This window comes from Trichosurus vulpecula, chromosome 1 (assembly GCF_011100635.1).
Source record: "Trichosurus vulpecula isolate mTriVul1 chromosome 1, mTriVul1.pri, whole genome shotgun sequence".
NCBI lineage: Eukaryota > Metazoa > Chordata > Mammalia > Diprotodontia > Phalangeridae > Trichosurus > Trichosurus vulpecula.
In genome coordinates this window covers 400,240,708-400,258,247 of record NC_050573.1, presented here as the reverse complement: position 1 = coordinate 400,258,247, position 17,540 = coordinate 400,240,708, and the positions used below count along the sequence as shown (strand labels likewise).

The window sequence follows — 17,540 nt, the reverse complement described above, 5'->3', positions numbered from 1 at the left end:
TCAGAAATGACAAAATGTTGGAGGAGATAAGGGTAATGGGTACACTAATGAACTGTCTGTGGAGTAGATATATAAGGAACTGATTCAATATATAAAAGTTATTCCACAACAAATAAGTGGCCAAAGGAAATGAACAGTTTTTAATTGAAGACAAAATTATTAATTACTGCATGATCACAATATATCAACAACCATATTATTTCAATAACTATATGAAAAAGTTCTATATTAGAAATAAGAGAAATGAAAATGAAAACAACTCTGATGACTATGTGAGAAGATCTCAAATTCATAAATCTGTCCTAGATAAAAAAATATGGAAACAATCAATGAAGGGAGGAGCTTTGTGAAGACTAAGAATTTTGGTTGAGCTGTAACTTGGTTCAATCATTATGGAAAATAATTTGGAATTATGCTAGAAATCCATTAAATTGTTCATATCCAGTGACCTAGCAATACAACAGACATATTTATACCCCAAGGAGATAATATATAACAAAATATTCATAGCTGTACTTTTATGGTAGCAAAAAATGGGGAGAAAAGGAAAATATCTAGAAATATTTGGAAAATGGCTGAACAAACTGTGTCATAGAAAAGAGAATATTATTGTGTTATAAGAAAGGATGAATATGAGATATTCAGAGAAATATGGAAAGACTTATGTGAGCTGATATAGAATAAAATAAGCAAACCCAAGGGAGAAACATACACAAATTACAATGATGTAAGTGAAAACAATACCAAAAGGCCATCAAACCATATTAATTGCGATGGCCACTCCTGGGCCCCCAAAATAGAACTCCCCCCCTAAAAACGTCTTTTGACAAGAAGCTATGGGCCCACAGAGCACAAAGTTACACACTCATACATTCTATCACACACAGTCATTCTGCTTAACTGAGTTTTTTCCCCCTTGTAAAGAAGGGCTCAACGTTGAGAGATTAGGACATGAGCTGTCCTTGTTCATGAGTTGATTCCCTGCTGCCTACACATATGGCCAGGATGCCCTCCTTTACTTGACCCTGCCACCTCCTTAAGCTACCATCTTAAAGCTTTCCTTCCTTTCACTTCCAGTCTCCTGGAAGTCATCTATGCTTGCCCTCTCCACTTTTTTACTATCCACTTTCTTCTCAACCCCTTAAAAAGTTTCTGATATCACCATTCTACTGAAATTGGAGATTTCAAGTTTATCAACAGTCTCAACCACTAAATCAAAAACTAGAGAGAAGGAAACCAAAGAACACATCAACCAGTCTAAAAATTTATTGTAGCTCTAAATACCTACAAAAACACAACCTAGAAAGAGTAAACTCCATAGCAACTGCAAGAAGGAAAAAATGGGTTTTCATAAGGACTACATAAATATCTGGAAGTAATGAAGCAGCAAGAAGGCAGCTGGGTGCCACAGTGGATAGAGCCCTGGACCTGGAGTCAGGAAGAACTGAGCTCAAGTGTGGTCTCATACACTTTCAAGCTGTGTGACTCCAGGCAAGTCACTTAACCTGTTTGCCTCGTTTTCCTTATTTGTAAAATGGGGAGAATAATAGAAGGGTTGTTCTGAATATCAAATGGGATAATATTTGTAAAGCACTTAGCACACTTAGACACATAGTAGGTGTGGTATGAACATTAGCTATTAATATTATTACTACTGTTATGTTAAAAATGAAACAAAAGTTCTGGAGGAAATAATTGAAAGGAGAATTAGTGTATTAGAACACAGAGAAGTAAACTTTACACAAGTAATGAATTCCCTGAAAACTAGAATAAGGCAAATAGGAATCCAAGACTCCATGAGATAGCAAGAAATACTGGAACAAAAACAAAAGACTGAAAAAAGAGATAGAAGATATATCTTAAGATAAGAGATGTAAGATATCTGATATGAAAAAAGATTGATCTAGAAAACAAGTTAAGGAGATAGAATTTAATAATCCTTGTAGTCCTTGAAAACCACAATTAAAAAGAAAAAGACAAAAGCCTAGACACGCCATTTCAGGAAAACATAGTGAAAACTGACTAATCTATTAGAATGAGAGGGCAAAGTGAAGAGAAGAACAATTTATTGATGATCTAAAAAAAATAAAAGGAAAAGTCCAGATAGATCATAGTCCAAATGCAGAGCTTCCACATGAAAGAAAAAAAAAACCCAAGCAGCTAGAAAGAATGGATTCAACTACCAAGGAAACACTGTCAAGGTCACACAAGACTTGGCAGCTTATACTACAGGGTGTCCCTAAAGTCTGGACACATAGGCAAAAATGCATATTTTCAAGAAATGAAATGAATGAAATTTTCAACAACATTTTATTTAATTAGAACATTAACAGACCTTAGTCCCCTGACTTCTTTTTCTGCGGTATGCTAGAGGAGAAGGTGTACTCAGTGAAAATCACAGATGCAACACACTTGATTGAACACATAAAGAGTGAATGTGCTCAAATTGATAGCAATGTGGAGTTATTGCATCGAATTCACAAGAATCTTGCAAAGCGCATCAACTTCTGCATCACAAATGATGGAAATCATATTGAAGATGTTATTTGTTAGTATTCCAATTAAATAAAATGTTGCTGAAAATTTTGTTCATTTCTTGAAAATACGCATTTTTGCCTATGTGTCCAGACTTTAGAAACCCCTTGTATAAATTAGAGGACATCTTCAATACAATATTCCAAATGGCAAAAGATAAAGGCTTATGGTGAAGGGTCTTACCACACAAAGCTGAAAACAGAGCCATGGAGGAGATGGGTCTTTTTTTTGAGCGGGAAGTCAGGGCAAATGGGGTTAAGTAACTTGCCCAAGGTCACATATCTAATAAGTGTCTCAGGTCTCTGAGGTCTTATTCGAACTCAGGTCCTCCTGACTCCACTCTTCTCACTAAGCCACCTAGCTGCCCCTGGAGACAGATCTTTAATGGAACAGAGGACTGTGAAGCATTCTGAAGATCCTAGAGCTGAGAAGAAACTTTGAAATACAAACACATGGATCCAAAGAACTCTAGAAAGGTAGATTTGAGTAATTGCAGCAGCTATATGATAATGAAGCATTAATACTGTAAGAAAGACGATAACAACTGTCCTATTAGACACGCAATATCTTTGAAGGGTATTGGCAGAGTCAAATTTAAAAATGGCTCTATGAGTAAACTGATTCCATTCTAAAGACCTGAAAAGATGGAAGGGAAGAGAGAGTTAAAGAAGAACACATTAGTGTAGAAAGGAGGAAGAAAGGGGTGCAACATTCTACTTCTTATAATTGGGGTGGCAGCCAATTGAGGAATGGTTGAATAAATCATGCTATATCAACATAAACATAATGGAATAGTATTATGCCATAAGAAAGACAAGATGATTTCACAGAAACCTGGGTAATATGAACTAATGCAGAGTGAAATGAACAGAACCAAGAGAATAATTTATACAAAGATAGTGGAATTGTAAGGAAAAAGAACTTTGAAAGAGTTAAGAACTCAGGTCAATGCAATGACAAAAGAAGGCCAATGGTAAGTCCTGTTTCCCACCTCTTGACAGGCTTGAGTGACGGACTCAATGTGCAGAAAGACACAAATATTTTGGGACAGGCCTGTAATCTTGATTCACTGTACTTACGTATGCTTATTTGTTTCCAGGTTTTTTCTTATGGGGGCAGGGAGTTGGCGGGAGAGAAGATTATTAGCAATATGTATGTAAGAAGGCCACTTCAACTTTTAAAAAAAGAGCAGAAGGAAGCATAGATAAGCGATAGTTTTGAAAGTAACTTGTAGAAATATTTATAAACTTTTTGTTGTTAAAGCAAATTATATGAAATGGAGACTCACAGCTCATATAAAATCTTTTGCGTTGTGCTGGGCATATGGAAATGCTTTCTTATTCTGGAGTATAAGTTCAGAATAGAAGTATTAAAATTAAACAAAGAGGAGAAAAAATCCATGAAATAAAAAGGGCAATAAAACAACAGCGTACACTAATCAAAACCCTCACCACTCTCAGTTTGCAGGGCCTTTAATCTGATAAAAAGGATTCACTGACAGGCTATATATTTGGAATGTAAAAAAAATCCTACCACCATGCAATGGAAAAGCAGCCACTGAGAGGAGAAACAACAGAGAGTAAATGCCAGGATGGTTTCTAAACACACCTCCTTCATTCCTGGTTGAATGCCATCATTTTTTTTTCCACATGTGAGTTAAAGATAGAGATTTTTAAATATTATTTGCAATGAGGCTATTGTCCTGGAGCGCTAGCCTGCTCATCTAGGGGGAAAAACCGTTCTGTACACTGACTATTAAATAACAGGGATGTAGATTTGAATTGTAAACAGTTTCCCAACTCTTAGAGATGTTCTACCTTGAAAAGATTTTATATTTTGTTGTAGAGCACCTACCTCCCAGGGTTGATGTGAAGAGCAGATTATGTTTGTAACGTTCTTAGCAAAGTGACCGGCATGTAGTAAGCACCATATAAATGTCAGCTATAACTGCTCCGGTTACAACTACTAGTACTAGGACTACTGCTAGTGTTGCTATTGCTGCTGCTACTGCTATCACCACTATCACCACCACTACTACGGGTGTCTATGATTAGTAAAATAGAAGAATTAGAATTGGGTTCTCTTGAGGTATCTCTCCTCTTCCTCAAATACCTCCTATGTTGAGTCTACTCTTCCCTCTTGATTTTCATAAGTTTAAACTACTGGGATTTAGCTTCAGGAACTACTCTGGAAGAGAAATTTGGGACTCACTTGACTTAAAACTCCAAACCTAAAGGAAAGTACAAGTGCCCTTAGGGAATCAACCTACAAAGGGCTGATCCACAAAAAATGCAGGACTCCTAGACACAAGGCTCCTACTCTTGTCTCTGGCCGAACAGGAGCATTTTAAATGCAGAGCCTAAAAAACATGTTGCTATGATTCCAGTCAAGTTAGTAGTTTTAGCCTTAAGAATTTCACAATGGGGAAATAAAAAAGCCTACAATGTAATGCTGAAGTCTCACGGAATTAATTTTAATGCTTCATGTAGAGAAGCCGACAAAGAGAGTTTGAGTCTGAATGACTTACATGTATTTGGGAGTATTGCTGAAATAAAAATTTAGTCAGCAAAGTCAGAAATTAGAAAAGAGTGCAAAAATTAAATAGTCATAATGATATATAGAAAAGAAAAGGCTATACCATACCTAAGTGAGATTCTCCATTCACGACAGGAGACGGGGAGGGAAGGAGGGAGGGAGAGAAGAGGGGAGGGGGGAGAGAGGGAGAGAGAGAGAGAGAGAGAGAGAGAGAGAGAAAGAGAGAGAGAGAGAGCAAGCACAAGTGCAGATCGGGAAACTTTGACAAGACATCAAAAGTTCAATGGGGACAGAGAACAGATGGTCCACTGATGGTTGGACACCACACTAAAACCACAAAACAATTAGGTATTTTCTGACATTGATATAGAGAAGGAAATAATAACCGGCTCCATAATATTTATGCAGCTAGTTTGATACGCAACAGTTACAAATGGTAGAACTCACTGTGCAGGGTGGGATCCATTGGTACTATAGTTCTTAATGTTTACTTATGATCTTAAATTGATTCTGGTTTCAAAACACTGGGTTGAACACCTCTATTTTAGTAGACTTAAGTAAATTAGAAGAGGAAATCGGTCTTAGAAAGTATTATTGATTTGGTGGGCATGCTGATGAATCAGTACGGTTAACACTGCAGACCTTTACAGAGGTAGCTGTCCTTGGCTCCTGCCTCTTTATATTTTGCTTACGTCACTGCCACGATCAACAGAAAATGTTTGCCTATCTATGTCTCCCCCATTAACTATTATGTTTCTAAGGTGTAAGCATGTGCTTTCAAAAGATGGACAATGGAGGAAATCAGTTGTTACTTATTCCATTTAATCTCTATGAACATCATGTACACATGCCTTGCATTTTGCTTTTCTGCTTAAGATTTTTGTTTCCCAGGAATTTGATTCTCTCTGTTCTTGCAGCCCTCTCTCAGAGATAAAGTGACTCATTCCCTATGTATTAAGTTTTCCCCACTCCCTACCTTCTCATGAAATGTCTTGCATAACAATGTACCAGAAGATGTCCTCAGGACAGTTAGGACTTTTGAACTCAGCCTTCAAGAAAGATTTACAAAACCTCCCTCCTGCTAAGAAGTATATATGATTGTCTCTGTACTGGGGCAGTGACCTGCTTATTGTCACACACCTTTGATTACTGGAGGCCATGGTGTATGATAAATTGAGGTTTGGGGGCAGTTGTACCAAAAGGCCTGCCACTTCAGGGCTAGTGTAAATAGACTGGGGAGGAAGGGGGCTGTTATTTCTATCTGATCTTATATATATATATATATATATATATATATATATATATATATATATATATATATATATATATATATTTCAATACATACCTCTAATCTTATATGTCACTTATCACATTAGTTATGGCACCTTGCAATCCCAAAGCACGTGATTAATCAGACTAACATACAACTCAAAACTAATAAGCCCCCAAAGGAAGTGACTGTCACTATCTCCCCTCTACCCTCCTGTTTTAAAAAAAAGTACGCCTCCAAACTTCTCTATTTCTTTTGAGGACACTGTAACCTGTCAGTTTTGGTAAAGTCTGTCTCCTTCTTGACATACACCCAATCATCACCCATGTTCAAACTTCTTTCCTGGGTTATTGTAATAGCCTAGTACTTGGGCTCCCCACTTCAAGCCTCTTCTCTCTCACATCAATTTGCTCCAATACTTTGATGGTTTTGTGATTGCCTCCAGTGGTCTGCATGCAACTGACCAATGTGTTCTCGTTCTTTTCTTGTTCTCATTCTTAGATGCATTTCTGCATCATAAAACATCCTTGGGGTCTAAGCAATGTGATTAGAAATGTCTTCTTTCTGGCTCAGATCCAATCTATCTCAGCTCAGACTGTTCTGGCCTGCTTCTCAATACAAGCATCACAAAATGCTCAGTTTCCTCAAGAGTCTACCCAATATGGCCAATCTTTAATAAAATTTATTTTTCTTTGGATGACAAAAAAGAAATGTCTTCTTTCTCTTCACATCATAACTTTGAATCACATGGCCTGTTTATGTGTTATCACTGCTTTTGGTTCACATACCTCTTTAATCATATCTTTATATATTGTGATAATGTCCTTTAGCCTATTCATACCTTGTATCATGTGTCTTTCCATTAAGATTTGGCTGGCCTGGAACTGTAGTTCTTTGGAGATTATAGTATTTCATGCTTCACGCTCATATAACGTAATTGGAGGACTGTTGGTGTTTAAAGATGGGTCTTTGTTTCAGAGAGAGGCTTGGGGTTAGAGGTTCATTAAAGGTGATGTACAATATTTCAAATGTAATCTAGTCCATTCGTCTCCTCCTATTCCACTCTCGACCCAGATTGTTGTTCATCTGTATGGTTAGTCCAAGATTTATGCACTGGAAGACACCCTCTGCAGGGTATCGGTCTATCTCAAAAATATTCTTTGTCTACTTGGTTTCCCTTGTGCAAATAATTTGGCTGAAGTAATTTAATTGATTGTGGATCATGCTTAGGTATTCTCCACAATAGTGGCATTGCTTTTGCAAGCATATGTCAACCTATTTCATTCTCCATTGAATCTATATGATTTGAGGCCAAATACAGAGGTCTCTTTAGTTGTCTATCTCAATAAGGAATGTCTGACTTCAATAAATGCTTAGATCTCTTTTGGAGGATGATCTTAAAGGCAGCAATATACATCATACACACGTACACATATTCTTCTAGTGAATCAAATGGTGTTGTTGGTTCGTAGTCAACAAATAACAACTACAACTAGATTTTGTATTCTCTGAATATTTCTTCCAATGATATGACTGTAAAAATATGATCTGTACGATCTGTTATAAAATATAGTTTGAAAAAAATCTCCCTGCTCTTTTTTCATTAAGGATTTCTTTAACAAATTATTCTTATAAAGCTTTTGTACAAAAGGAACATTATTTCTATTAGCTGGTAAGTATTGATGTTTTTTCAATTATTTTATTTTTCTACAAAAAACATCAAATTTTTTCCCTTAACCATTGGCATTCTTTCTTTCACATATCTTGAGATTCAATTCCCCAATGACTTCATAATTTTATCTATACACTGTCAAACTAATTCAAAATGGCTCCTATGCACAGTTTTTTTCTATTCTTGTCACTTGTGTGTGTGTGTGTATTATCTGATACTTGACATATCAAGTGCTTCAACTCATTTGAAGAAAGTATTCATGATCTATTGGCTTTAGATTTTAGTATAATCTCCAAACCCTCGGCCTCTTCTGTCTCTTATCTCTGAGCCATATTTTCCAACCTACCATTTCTCATCCTCATCTATACCTTCCTTTGCGTTGAAGGCACCAAATTTAAAGCATATGATGAATCAATTTGGAAGGTCTTATCAAGTTCTTCATGGGATTCTTCTATGTCTCCATCCTCTGCAACAGATGCTGGTACCTAAGCTTCAATGTAGGGTCTTGTGACATATGTCCCGTCATGAAAACAACATTCTAAGGTGATAGAAAGTCCTATGAAATATTTTTCTGCAAGATCCTCCTTATTGGTTTCTCTACTATCATTCTCTTCCCTCTTCAATCCATCCCCTCCATTCAGTTCCTATAGTAACCTTCCTGGTCACAGTACAAGTTTATATCACCACTCTGCTCACAAACCTTGAGGACAAAAGACAAATTTCTCAGTTTAGTCCATGTTAAAAGGCTTCCCTAAGGACCCTCTGAAGGCATCTTATCTTTTCCTCATTCAAATCTTAAGGTCTTTCCTTGTTACCTGGCCCTTGCATCTGTTTTTTTTTTTTTTGCTTTATTTTATCCTGCTCCATTAGTTTCTGATGATCTGACTTTTTTTCTTTGACTATGAACCTCCTCATTGACTTTGCCCTTTGATATCTGTTATATTGAGTCTTGTCTGTTTGACTTTTGACCTGTTGCATGAAGAACAGGGAAGGGTCAGGAAGTCAGAATGATGGTTTTTTATCTCATCCTGATTCCAGGCTTTGTTCTCATCCCTAACATACTCCTAATCCCTCAGATTTTATTTCAGTTTCTGCTTTAATCGCTTCTCAACTAGTGTCTAACATCTATGTCTGAGTGGGCCTTGATGTGACAGCAGAAATGAAACATAATCTTTGGAAAACTTTCCCCGCCCTTTACCTGAATTAGGGAAGGGGATTCTATGATTGAATATTTAATTTTACATATATAAAATTGATCTCATCATGTCCTTTTTCATGAATATTTTATTATCTAGGAAATTGCTAAAACCTCTGGGGAATACAAAAGTCATTAAAAATATCTGAGTTTCAGTTTTCTTATAGATAAAATAGGAATAATACCTGCAACATTTAATTCACAGAGATGTTGTAAGTATCACAAAATATATGGAAAGTGGTTCACAAACCTTAAAGAATTATGTAAATGCCAGTTATTACTACTACTGCTATTACTACTGTGGTTAACATATGAATCCTATGGAGTTCACAAAAGAACCAGATAAGATTTTCATTATTCAGATATCATAAAGGCATAATTTTAGATATGCTTATAGCTACAATGATAATACTCTAAATTCCTGAATACTTTTAATCTTCTAGAAAGGTAAAAATATCTTCTTTTCTTTTGTAAGTTGGTTGTAGAGAGCCATCATTACCAAGAGAAAATGTGAGGTACACGTAGAAACATAATGATTGTCCACATTCCTGCATCTTACACTGTCTGAGTTAAAACAACAATGAAGGTCTGAAGAGCCCAATCCAGTACTTTTGTCAAAGAACTTGAATTCATTCTTTTAAGGCCTAAGGTGTTACAAATCCTTTCTTTTTCTTTTTCTGCTTATTTGTTCTCCATTGCATTGATTATTAAAAGCACATACTTACTTATGAGTTAAGCTTCGATATTCTGTTATTTTAGTTGAGAAATCAATGATGTGGTCCAAGATTTCCGCACACATTGAATAATGTTTCTTATAACGAGCCTGAGCCCTTTCTGCCGTTATTTGTTCGTGAATTTCTACTTGTTTTTGGGCTTGTTCTTCGTGTTCAAGCTTGGCTTGTCTTGCAAGGGCCTAAGACACAAAATGAATAACTTTGTAAGTTACTGTTTAATTTAACCAGAAAAAAATGGTAACTCAGCAAACTTCTTTGGAAAAAGCAGAAAAACAGTGAACCTCAATACATAGGTCTAGAAAAAGACAAAATAGAAGAATGACACAATTTCCTAGAAAATTTAGATTATAGGAAGAAAGAACACTCCTGCTCAAAATGAACCAAAGTACTATGTTATTCACATTAATATGAGCTTATATTACAAAGATTTTTTTAATGGGAAAAGATTAAGAATAAAATCATCATTCTGATTTCCCTAACATCAGACTGATTTCATCTTAATGAAGGTTAAGAGTGTGATCATCCACTTCACTGCGTATCACTGACGCTTTCTAGAAACAAAATTGTCCTTCCTTAAAAAGCTCCAGGAATCGCTTTTGTTTTTAGGTACTCTAGTGTAATATATCTGACCTATAAAAACAGATTGGCTATTGACTATAACGATGGTCACTGCAAAACAAGCTTCCCCATTGGAACTGAACTTCATTGTGGAGATTCAGTCGTATAGCACTTAGCCTACGTAAGCAGGCAGCGCCCACCCTTAGACCCTCTTAGATATACTCAGTGTCCTGGCTCTGGAGTGGCAGTGAGACTGACCATGGTGCATGCAAGATGCTTAGGGCAAAATAACTAAGCCAAATGAGATTCTGACTCTATTGCCTGGCGATACAATAGCAGTACTCAACATAATCATGTGGAGATGGGAGAACCAGACCATCATTTCCAAGCCCCTGTAATAAGCTATCCAGACCTGGATCTATTCATTTCCTCAATCTTCCATACACTGCATTTTGAACCTCGCCAAAAAAAATGATACACCTGCACTGAAGATCATGAGAAGGTAAGAACGGAGTCCTTGAAATGTATGCCTGATATCCATCCCCATGTATTTTCTCTGGCTCCTCATATGTTTCTGACCATTATCTTCCCTTCTGGGGGTCTCTCCTACCTCTTTTCTCAGGAAAAGATCCCTTGGTTGTTATGGCTCTTCTTGATAAAATGCTAACTAGTAGCTAGTTCACATGCCTAGTCCTCTACCTATTCACATGGCTAGTCCTCAGAACCAGGTTCTTTCCATATGCTTAGGTAATGCCAGTGCCTTCTCTGATGTTTGCAATCTAGAATCTCCCTTACCTCACCATTGCTTTCTGAGCAGATGTAAATGAGAGCTGGTAATTTCATTGTTGCGGGAATTTAGGAGGATTTGCAAGTTGTAGTGAAGGGACAGAAAATACTGAATGAGTTTTCCAGGTCTATAAGTAGTTCTATTTATTATGTTTTTGGATTGAGTTTATATAGAAATATAAAAACATGAAAACAACCACCACCACAACGTTTCAGTTTTACTACACTTGAGTATAAGCAGCCTCTATCAAAAGAGTAAGGGCAGCCACCTAAAATTCCATTCTCATATATTTTATATATTACATCTCATCTAAAGCCTAACTATCTAAACATTCCAGTATACAGGTAAAATTTGGAATGGAATACAATTCAAACATAAAATCTGTAATTTAATGTCTCTGGATGCCAATCTGTTTTCATAGGCCACATGTATGAGGCTAGAGAAGTGAAAAACAAGCAAGACAAGTTTTGGTTATAACCGAACTACTCGCCATTTCCTATTCTGCCTTGCTCTCACCTTCCCCAGGACTGTAACTGGGACAATTCTTGGTCTCAAATGCATCAGTTTGCAAAAAAAATAACACGTCTAAGCAATGTATTAAATTCCAGAGGTACAATACCATTTGTTTACATGTGGCTTAGGAAAATGGATCAAAAGGAAACACAAAAAATTTTAAGGAAGATATATTTTACTGCTTCTCTGTCAAGAGCATCCTGGAAATCTTTCAGTCGTCTTTCTTCATACTGTTTTTCTCTGAAAACTCTGTTTTGCCATAAAACTTCCTTTTCATGCCGAACATGCATGAGCTGCACAGCAATTCGACGCTCCTGCTGGGATTGTCTCATTAGACGGTTAATGAGTTGTTCTTCTCGGTAAGCCTCCTAGAAACGCAACATTGTAAAATTCAGTTATTAACAAAGCTTAGTAAAATTCCAAAATGTGTTATGCTTATAAGCAAATAAGTTAAGATTTATGTTTCTTTAAACAATGTGTGATATTTTTAATTTTTAAATCCCATCTTAATTTTAGAAGTTGTTTTTGTTTAATCTTTTTCAGTCATGGTTTACTCTTCATGACCCCATTTGAGGTTTTCTTGGCAAAGATACTAGAGTGGTTTACTGTATCTTTCTCCAGATCATTTTACAGATGAGGAAAGTGAGGCAAACATAGCTAAGTGATTTGCCCGAGGTCACACAGTAAGAGTCTGCGGCTGGATTTGAACTCAGGTTGTCCTGACTCCAGGGCTGGTGCTCTTTCCACTGTACCATGTGCCTGCCCCAGTTCCAAAATAACAGAGTGCAAAGTATCACATTAAGTTTTGCAAATATCAAGGTGATGTGTCTGGGCATTTTAAAATCATTAAATGTAACTTAACATGTACAAAATGCAATATTACTTCCTCTGAAATTTGATCACAAATAATCTGTTTAAAATTTTTTTTGAATTCTTAGTATTTTATTTTCCTCAATTACATGTAAAATTTTTTAACATTCATTTTTAAAACACATTCTCTTCCTTTCTTCCTTTCTACTTTCCTCACTGAGAAGGCAAGCAATTTGATATAGGTTATACATTTGTAGTCATGCAAAACATAATTCCATATTAGTCATGCTGCGAAAGAAAACATAGACCAAAAAAAAAACCTCAAGAAAAATAAAGTTAAAAAAAAAGTATGCTTCAGTCTTTATCCAGACACCACCAGTTCTTTCTCTGGGGATAGACAGCATTTTTCATCACAAGTCCTTCAGACTTGTCTGGCATTACTGTATTGCTGACAATAGCTAAGTCATTCACAAATGGTAACCTTACAGTATGCTGTTGCTTGGTACACAGTACATTTCATTTTGCATCTGCTCATGTAAGTCTTTCCAGGTTTTTCTGAGAGCATCCTCCTCATCATTTCTTTTGGCACAATAGCATTCCATCACAATCACATTGCACAATTTGTTTGGTCATTCCCTAATTGATAGGCATCCCTCCCTTCCACCAGAAAAGAGCTGCTATAAATATTTCTGTACATATAGGTCCTTTTCCCCTTTGTTTTTATATCTCTTTTGGGACACAGACCTATGAGTGGCACTTCTAGGTCAAAGGTTATGCATGGTTCTGTAGCCATTTGGGCCTAGCTCCAAATTGCTCTAAAGAATGGTTGAAGGGCAGCTAGGTGGCACAATGGATAGAGCACTGGTCTTGGAGTCAGGACAACCTGAGTTCAAATCCAGCCTCAGACACTTGACACTGGCCAAGTCATTTAACCCCACTTAACCCCAATTGCCTTGCCAAAGCCAAAAAAAAGTCAAACAAAAAGAATGATTGAGTCAGTGGATAACTCCACCAACAATGCATTAATGTCACATTTTCTCCACATCCTCTCCAACATTTCTCATTTTCCTTTTCTGTCCTTAGCCAGTCTAATAAGTATGAGGGAATATTGCAGAGTTGCTTCAATTTGCATTCAATCAATAGCGATTTAGAGCATCTTCTCATATGGCTACCGATTTTGAAGCTTTGATTACTTCATCTGAAAACTGTTTTTATTTCTTGATCATTCATCAATTGGGGAATGGCTCCTATTTTTATAAATCTGACTCAGTTCTCTATATATTTAAGAAATGAGGCCTTTATAACAGAAACTGGATTCAAAAATTTTTTCAGTTATGATTACTAAATGTATTTCCATTCCATCCTATTCACCCCCATTTATTCTATTATCTCTCTCCTTTCACACTTTCCCCCTCAAAAGTGTTTTGCTTCTGACTACCACCTTCCCCAATCTGCCCTCCCTTCTATTGTCCCCCCTTTTCTTATCCCATTCCCCTCCTACTTTCCTTTAGAGTAAGGCAGATTTCTATGTCCAACTGAATACACATGTTATTCCCTCTTTGAATCAATTCTAATGAGAGTAGGGTTCACTCACTCCCCCTCCAATCTCCACCATCTTCCCCTCCATTGTAAAAGCTTTTTCCTGCCTCTTTTGCGTGAGATAATTTAATCCATTCTACCCTTTCCTTTCCCTTTCTCCCAGTGCATTCCTCTTTCTCACCCCTTCATTTTATTTTCTTTTAGAAAACACCCTTTCAAATTCAACTCACGTCTGTTCACTCTATCTATATATACTCCAGACTACCCTAATGATGAGAAAGTTCTTATGAATTATAAGTATCACCTTCCTATGTAGTAACATAAACAGTTTAACCTTATGATTTCCCTTTCCTGTTAACCTTTTTACGCTTCTCTTGGATTGTAACAGAGAGTCAAAATTTTTATTCAGCTTTGGTCTTTTCATCAAGAATGCTTGAAAGTCCCCTATTTCACTGAATATCCATTTTCCCCCTGAAGAATTATACTCAGGTTTGCTGGGTAGGTGATTCTTGGTTGTAATCCTTACTCTTTTACATTCTGGAATATAATATTACAAGCCCCCTGATCCTTTAATGTAGAAGCTGCTAAATCTTTGGTTATCCTGATTGTGGCTCCATGATACTTGAATTGTTTCTTTTTGGCTGCTTTTGCAGTATTTTCTCCTTGACTTGGGAACTCTGGAATTTGGATATAATATTCCTGGAAGTTTTTATTTTGGGATCTCTTTCAGGAAATGATCAGTGGATTCTTTAAATTTCTATTTTACCTTCTGGTTCAAGAATATCAGGGCAATTTTCCTTGATAATTTCTTGAAATGTGATGTGTAGGCTCTTTTTTTGATCATGGCTTTTAGGTGGTCCTATAATTTTAAAACTATCTCTCCTGGATCTATTTTCTAGATAAATTGTTTTTCCAAAGAGATATTTCACATTGTCTTCTATTTTTTCATTCTTTTGGTTTTGTTTTATTGTTTCTTAATTTCTTATAAAGTCATTAGCTTCCATTTGCTGCATTCTAATTTTTATGGAATTATTTTCTTCAGTGAGCTTTTGTACCTTCTTTTCCATTTGGTCAATTCTACTTTTTAAGGAGTTTTTTCCTTCAGTGAATTTTTGTGTGTCTTTTTCCATTTGGCCAATTCTGCTTTTCAAGCCATTCTTTTCCTTATTGGCTTTTTGTACCTCTTTAACCATTTGGCCTATTCTGTTTTTTAAGGCTTTATTTTCTTCAGTATTTTTTGTCTCCTTTACCCAGTGGTTGAGTTGTTTTTCATGGTTTTCTTATATCACTCTCATTTCTCTTCCCAATTTTTCTTCTACCTCTCTTAACTGACTTTCAAAATCTTTTTTTGAGCTTTTCCATGGCCTGAGACCCATATTTTTCTTGGAGCCTTTACTTTATTTCTTCTTCTGAGTATGTTTTGATCTTCCTTGTCACCATAGCAACTTTCTAGGGTCAGAATTTTTCCTTTTGCTTACTCATTTTTCCAGTCTATTTCTTGACTTTTAATTCTTTGTTAAAGTAGCGCTCTGCTTCCAGGGTAGAGGGTGCACTGTACCAAGAATTTTGTGCAGCTATTTTCAGAGATACTTCTAGAGACCTGCAGTTTTCAGCTTTTCCAAGGTGGTATGATCTAAGGAGAGTTGTTTACTCCTGTCCTGGCCTGTGAGGGACCACAAGCACTCTTTTCTGCCCTGAAACCATGAGGAGCATCCCCCCCCCCTCCACTGCTGCCACAAATTTTGCTATGCTAGTGCTTCTCTTTGCCCTGGGACTGCCACCCAGGACTGTGATCCAGATCTTAGTATGGGCAAAGCAACAGAGTCCTGACCCCAATGCCAGCAAAGAGACCCCTGCAATCTCCTTCTAACCAGCTGTTCGACCCATCTGTGGGCTAAGAACTCAGGAAGCAGTCACTGCCACTGCTAATTCAGTGACTCCCAAGGCCTGCTCCTAGTTTTCTGAGACCTGATCTATGGTGGTACAGCCTGTACTAGACTGTGCTCCACTATTGCCCAGGTGCAACAAACCTTTCATGTTGACTTTCTAAATTGTATTTGACTAGAAAATTATTTCACCTTGTCCTTTTGTGGATTCTGCCACTCCAGGTATTGTCTTATGGCATCATTTAAAGGTGTTCCAAGGGGTGTCGGGGAGAGCTGAAGTGGGTCACTGCCTTTTCTCTGTCATCTTGGCTCCACCTCATAAATAATCTTACTCTATGAAAAATGTCACCATTAGCATATAAGATTTTTACTTTAGTAGAGATGTTCTGTGGTACAGGGAATTTTATTGCATGTGTCATGCTATTATGATAGAACTCTTCAGAAAATAATGCAAGTAGCCGTTAGCTAAAGATGCTAAATGGACTACAGACAGAATATGATTAGCTCTCAATAGGAAGACGGAAATATCAGCATGAAGAACTATTAAGGGAGATGGGGATATTTAGCCTGAAGAAGAGATGAGGGAATGGTTGTATGGATATGTGTGCTGGAATGCCACCATAGCTATCTAGGGGGATTAGATTTATTTATTCTGCATTGCTCCAGAGGGTAGAAGTCTAGAATCAAGAGCAGTATCATGGAAAGAGTATTGGACTGGGAAGCCAAAGACCTGATTTCTAGTCCTATCTTTGTCATTTGTTAATTATGTGAACCTAGGTACATCATTTAATTTTTCTGGGCACTTGATTTTGTTACATGTGAAAAAGGAGAGTCAGATTACATCATCAATAGGGTCCCTTCTAGCCCCACAGAAGGGGAAGATATTCAGTCATAGGATCATTAGGGGAAGGGATAAGATAGATGGAAATCTCAAATATTGGAATTTTCTATCTAAAATGTTCAAATATATTACTTAATTTTTAAAAACTGAAGCTTTTTTAAGAGTAAAGTTTCATGTTTCAATGGTTGTTAGATCTCAGAAAGATAGAATAGAAATTTGTATCTATGAAAATCAAGATTCAAATAATGTGTGGTACTTTGTAATTTTATTCAGTTCAGTTCAATAAACAATAAGCATCTACTATATATAAGGCATGATTCCAGGTGCTAGAGATGAAATCAAGCATAGTCCTTTTCTTCAAAGAGTTAACAGTCTAGTAAGGAGAAGGACATTAAGAAGATAAAGTAACCTTACAAATAACAACAGACTAGAATAAGAGACAAAATGTAAGCTCCTTCAGGGAAGGATCTGCTTCTTTTCTTGTTTGTATATCCCCACAGACTGACACACGGGTACTTAATAAATGTTTGCTAATTGACTGATAAAACAAATTAAACAACTAATGCAAAAGACAAGCCTATACAAAATGTCATGAGAGATTTAGAGTAGGAGATCATTTCCAGCTTGAGAAAGGTTGTATGGGGTGGGGGGAGAGTATGAAGTGG

General features: G+C 36.6%; 1 protein-coding gene across 1 annotated transcript in view; it reads right to left on the bottom strand.

Annotated features, from left to right (window-relative positions):
* Positions 1-17,540, bottom strand: part of SPEF2 (sperm flagellar 2) — a 212,752-nt gene that overhangs the window by 117,865 nt on the left and 77,347 nt on the right. The window contains exons 9-10 of the mRNA XM_036746413.1: positions 11,979-12,167; positions 9,933-10,120 (exon numbers count right to left, since the gene is read on the bottom strand). Of these exons, the coding sequence (XP_036602308.1) occupies positions 9,933-10,120; positions 11,979-12,167 (377 nt within the window). The remainder of the gene's footprint in view (positions 1-9,932; positions 10,121-11,978; positions 12,168-17,540) is intronic.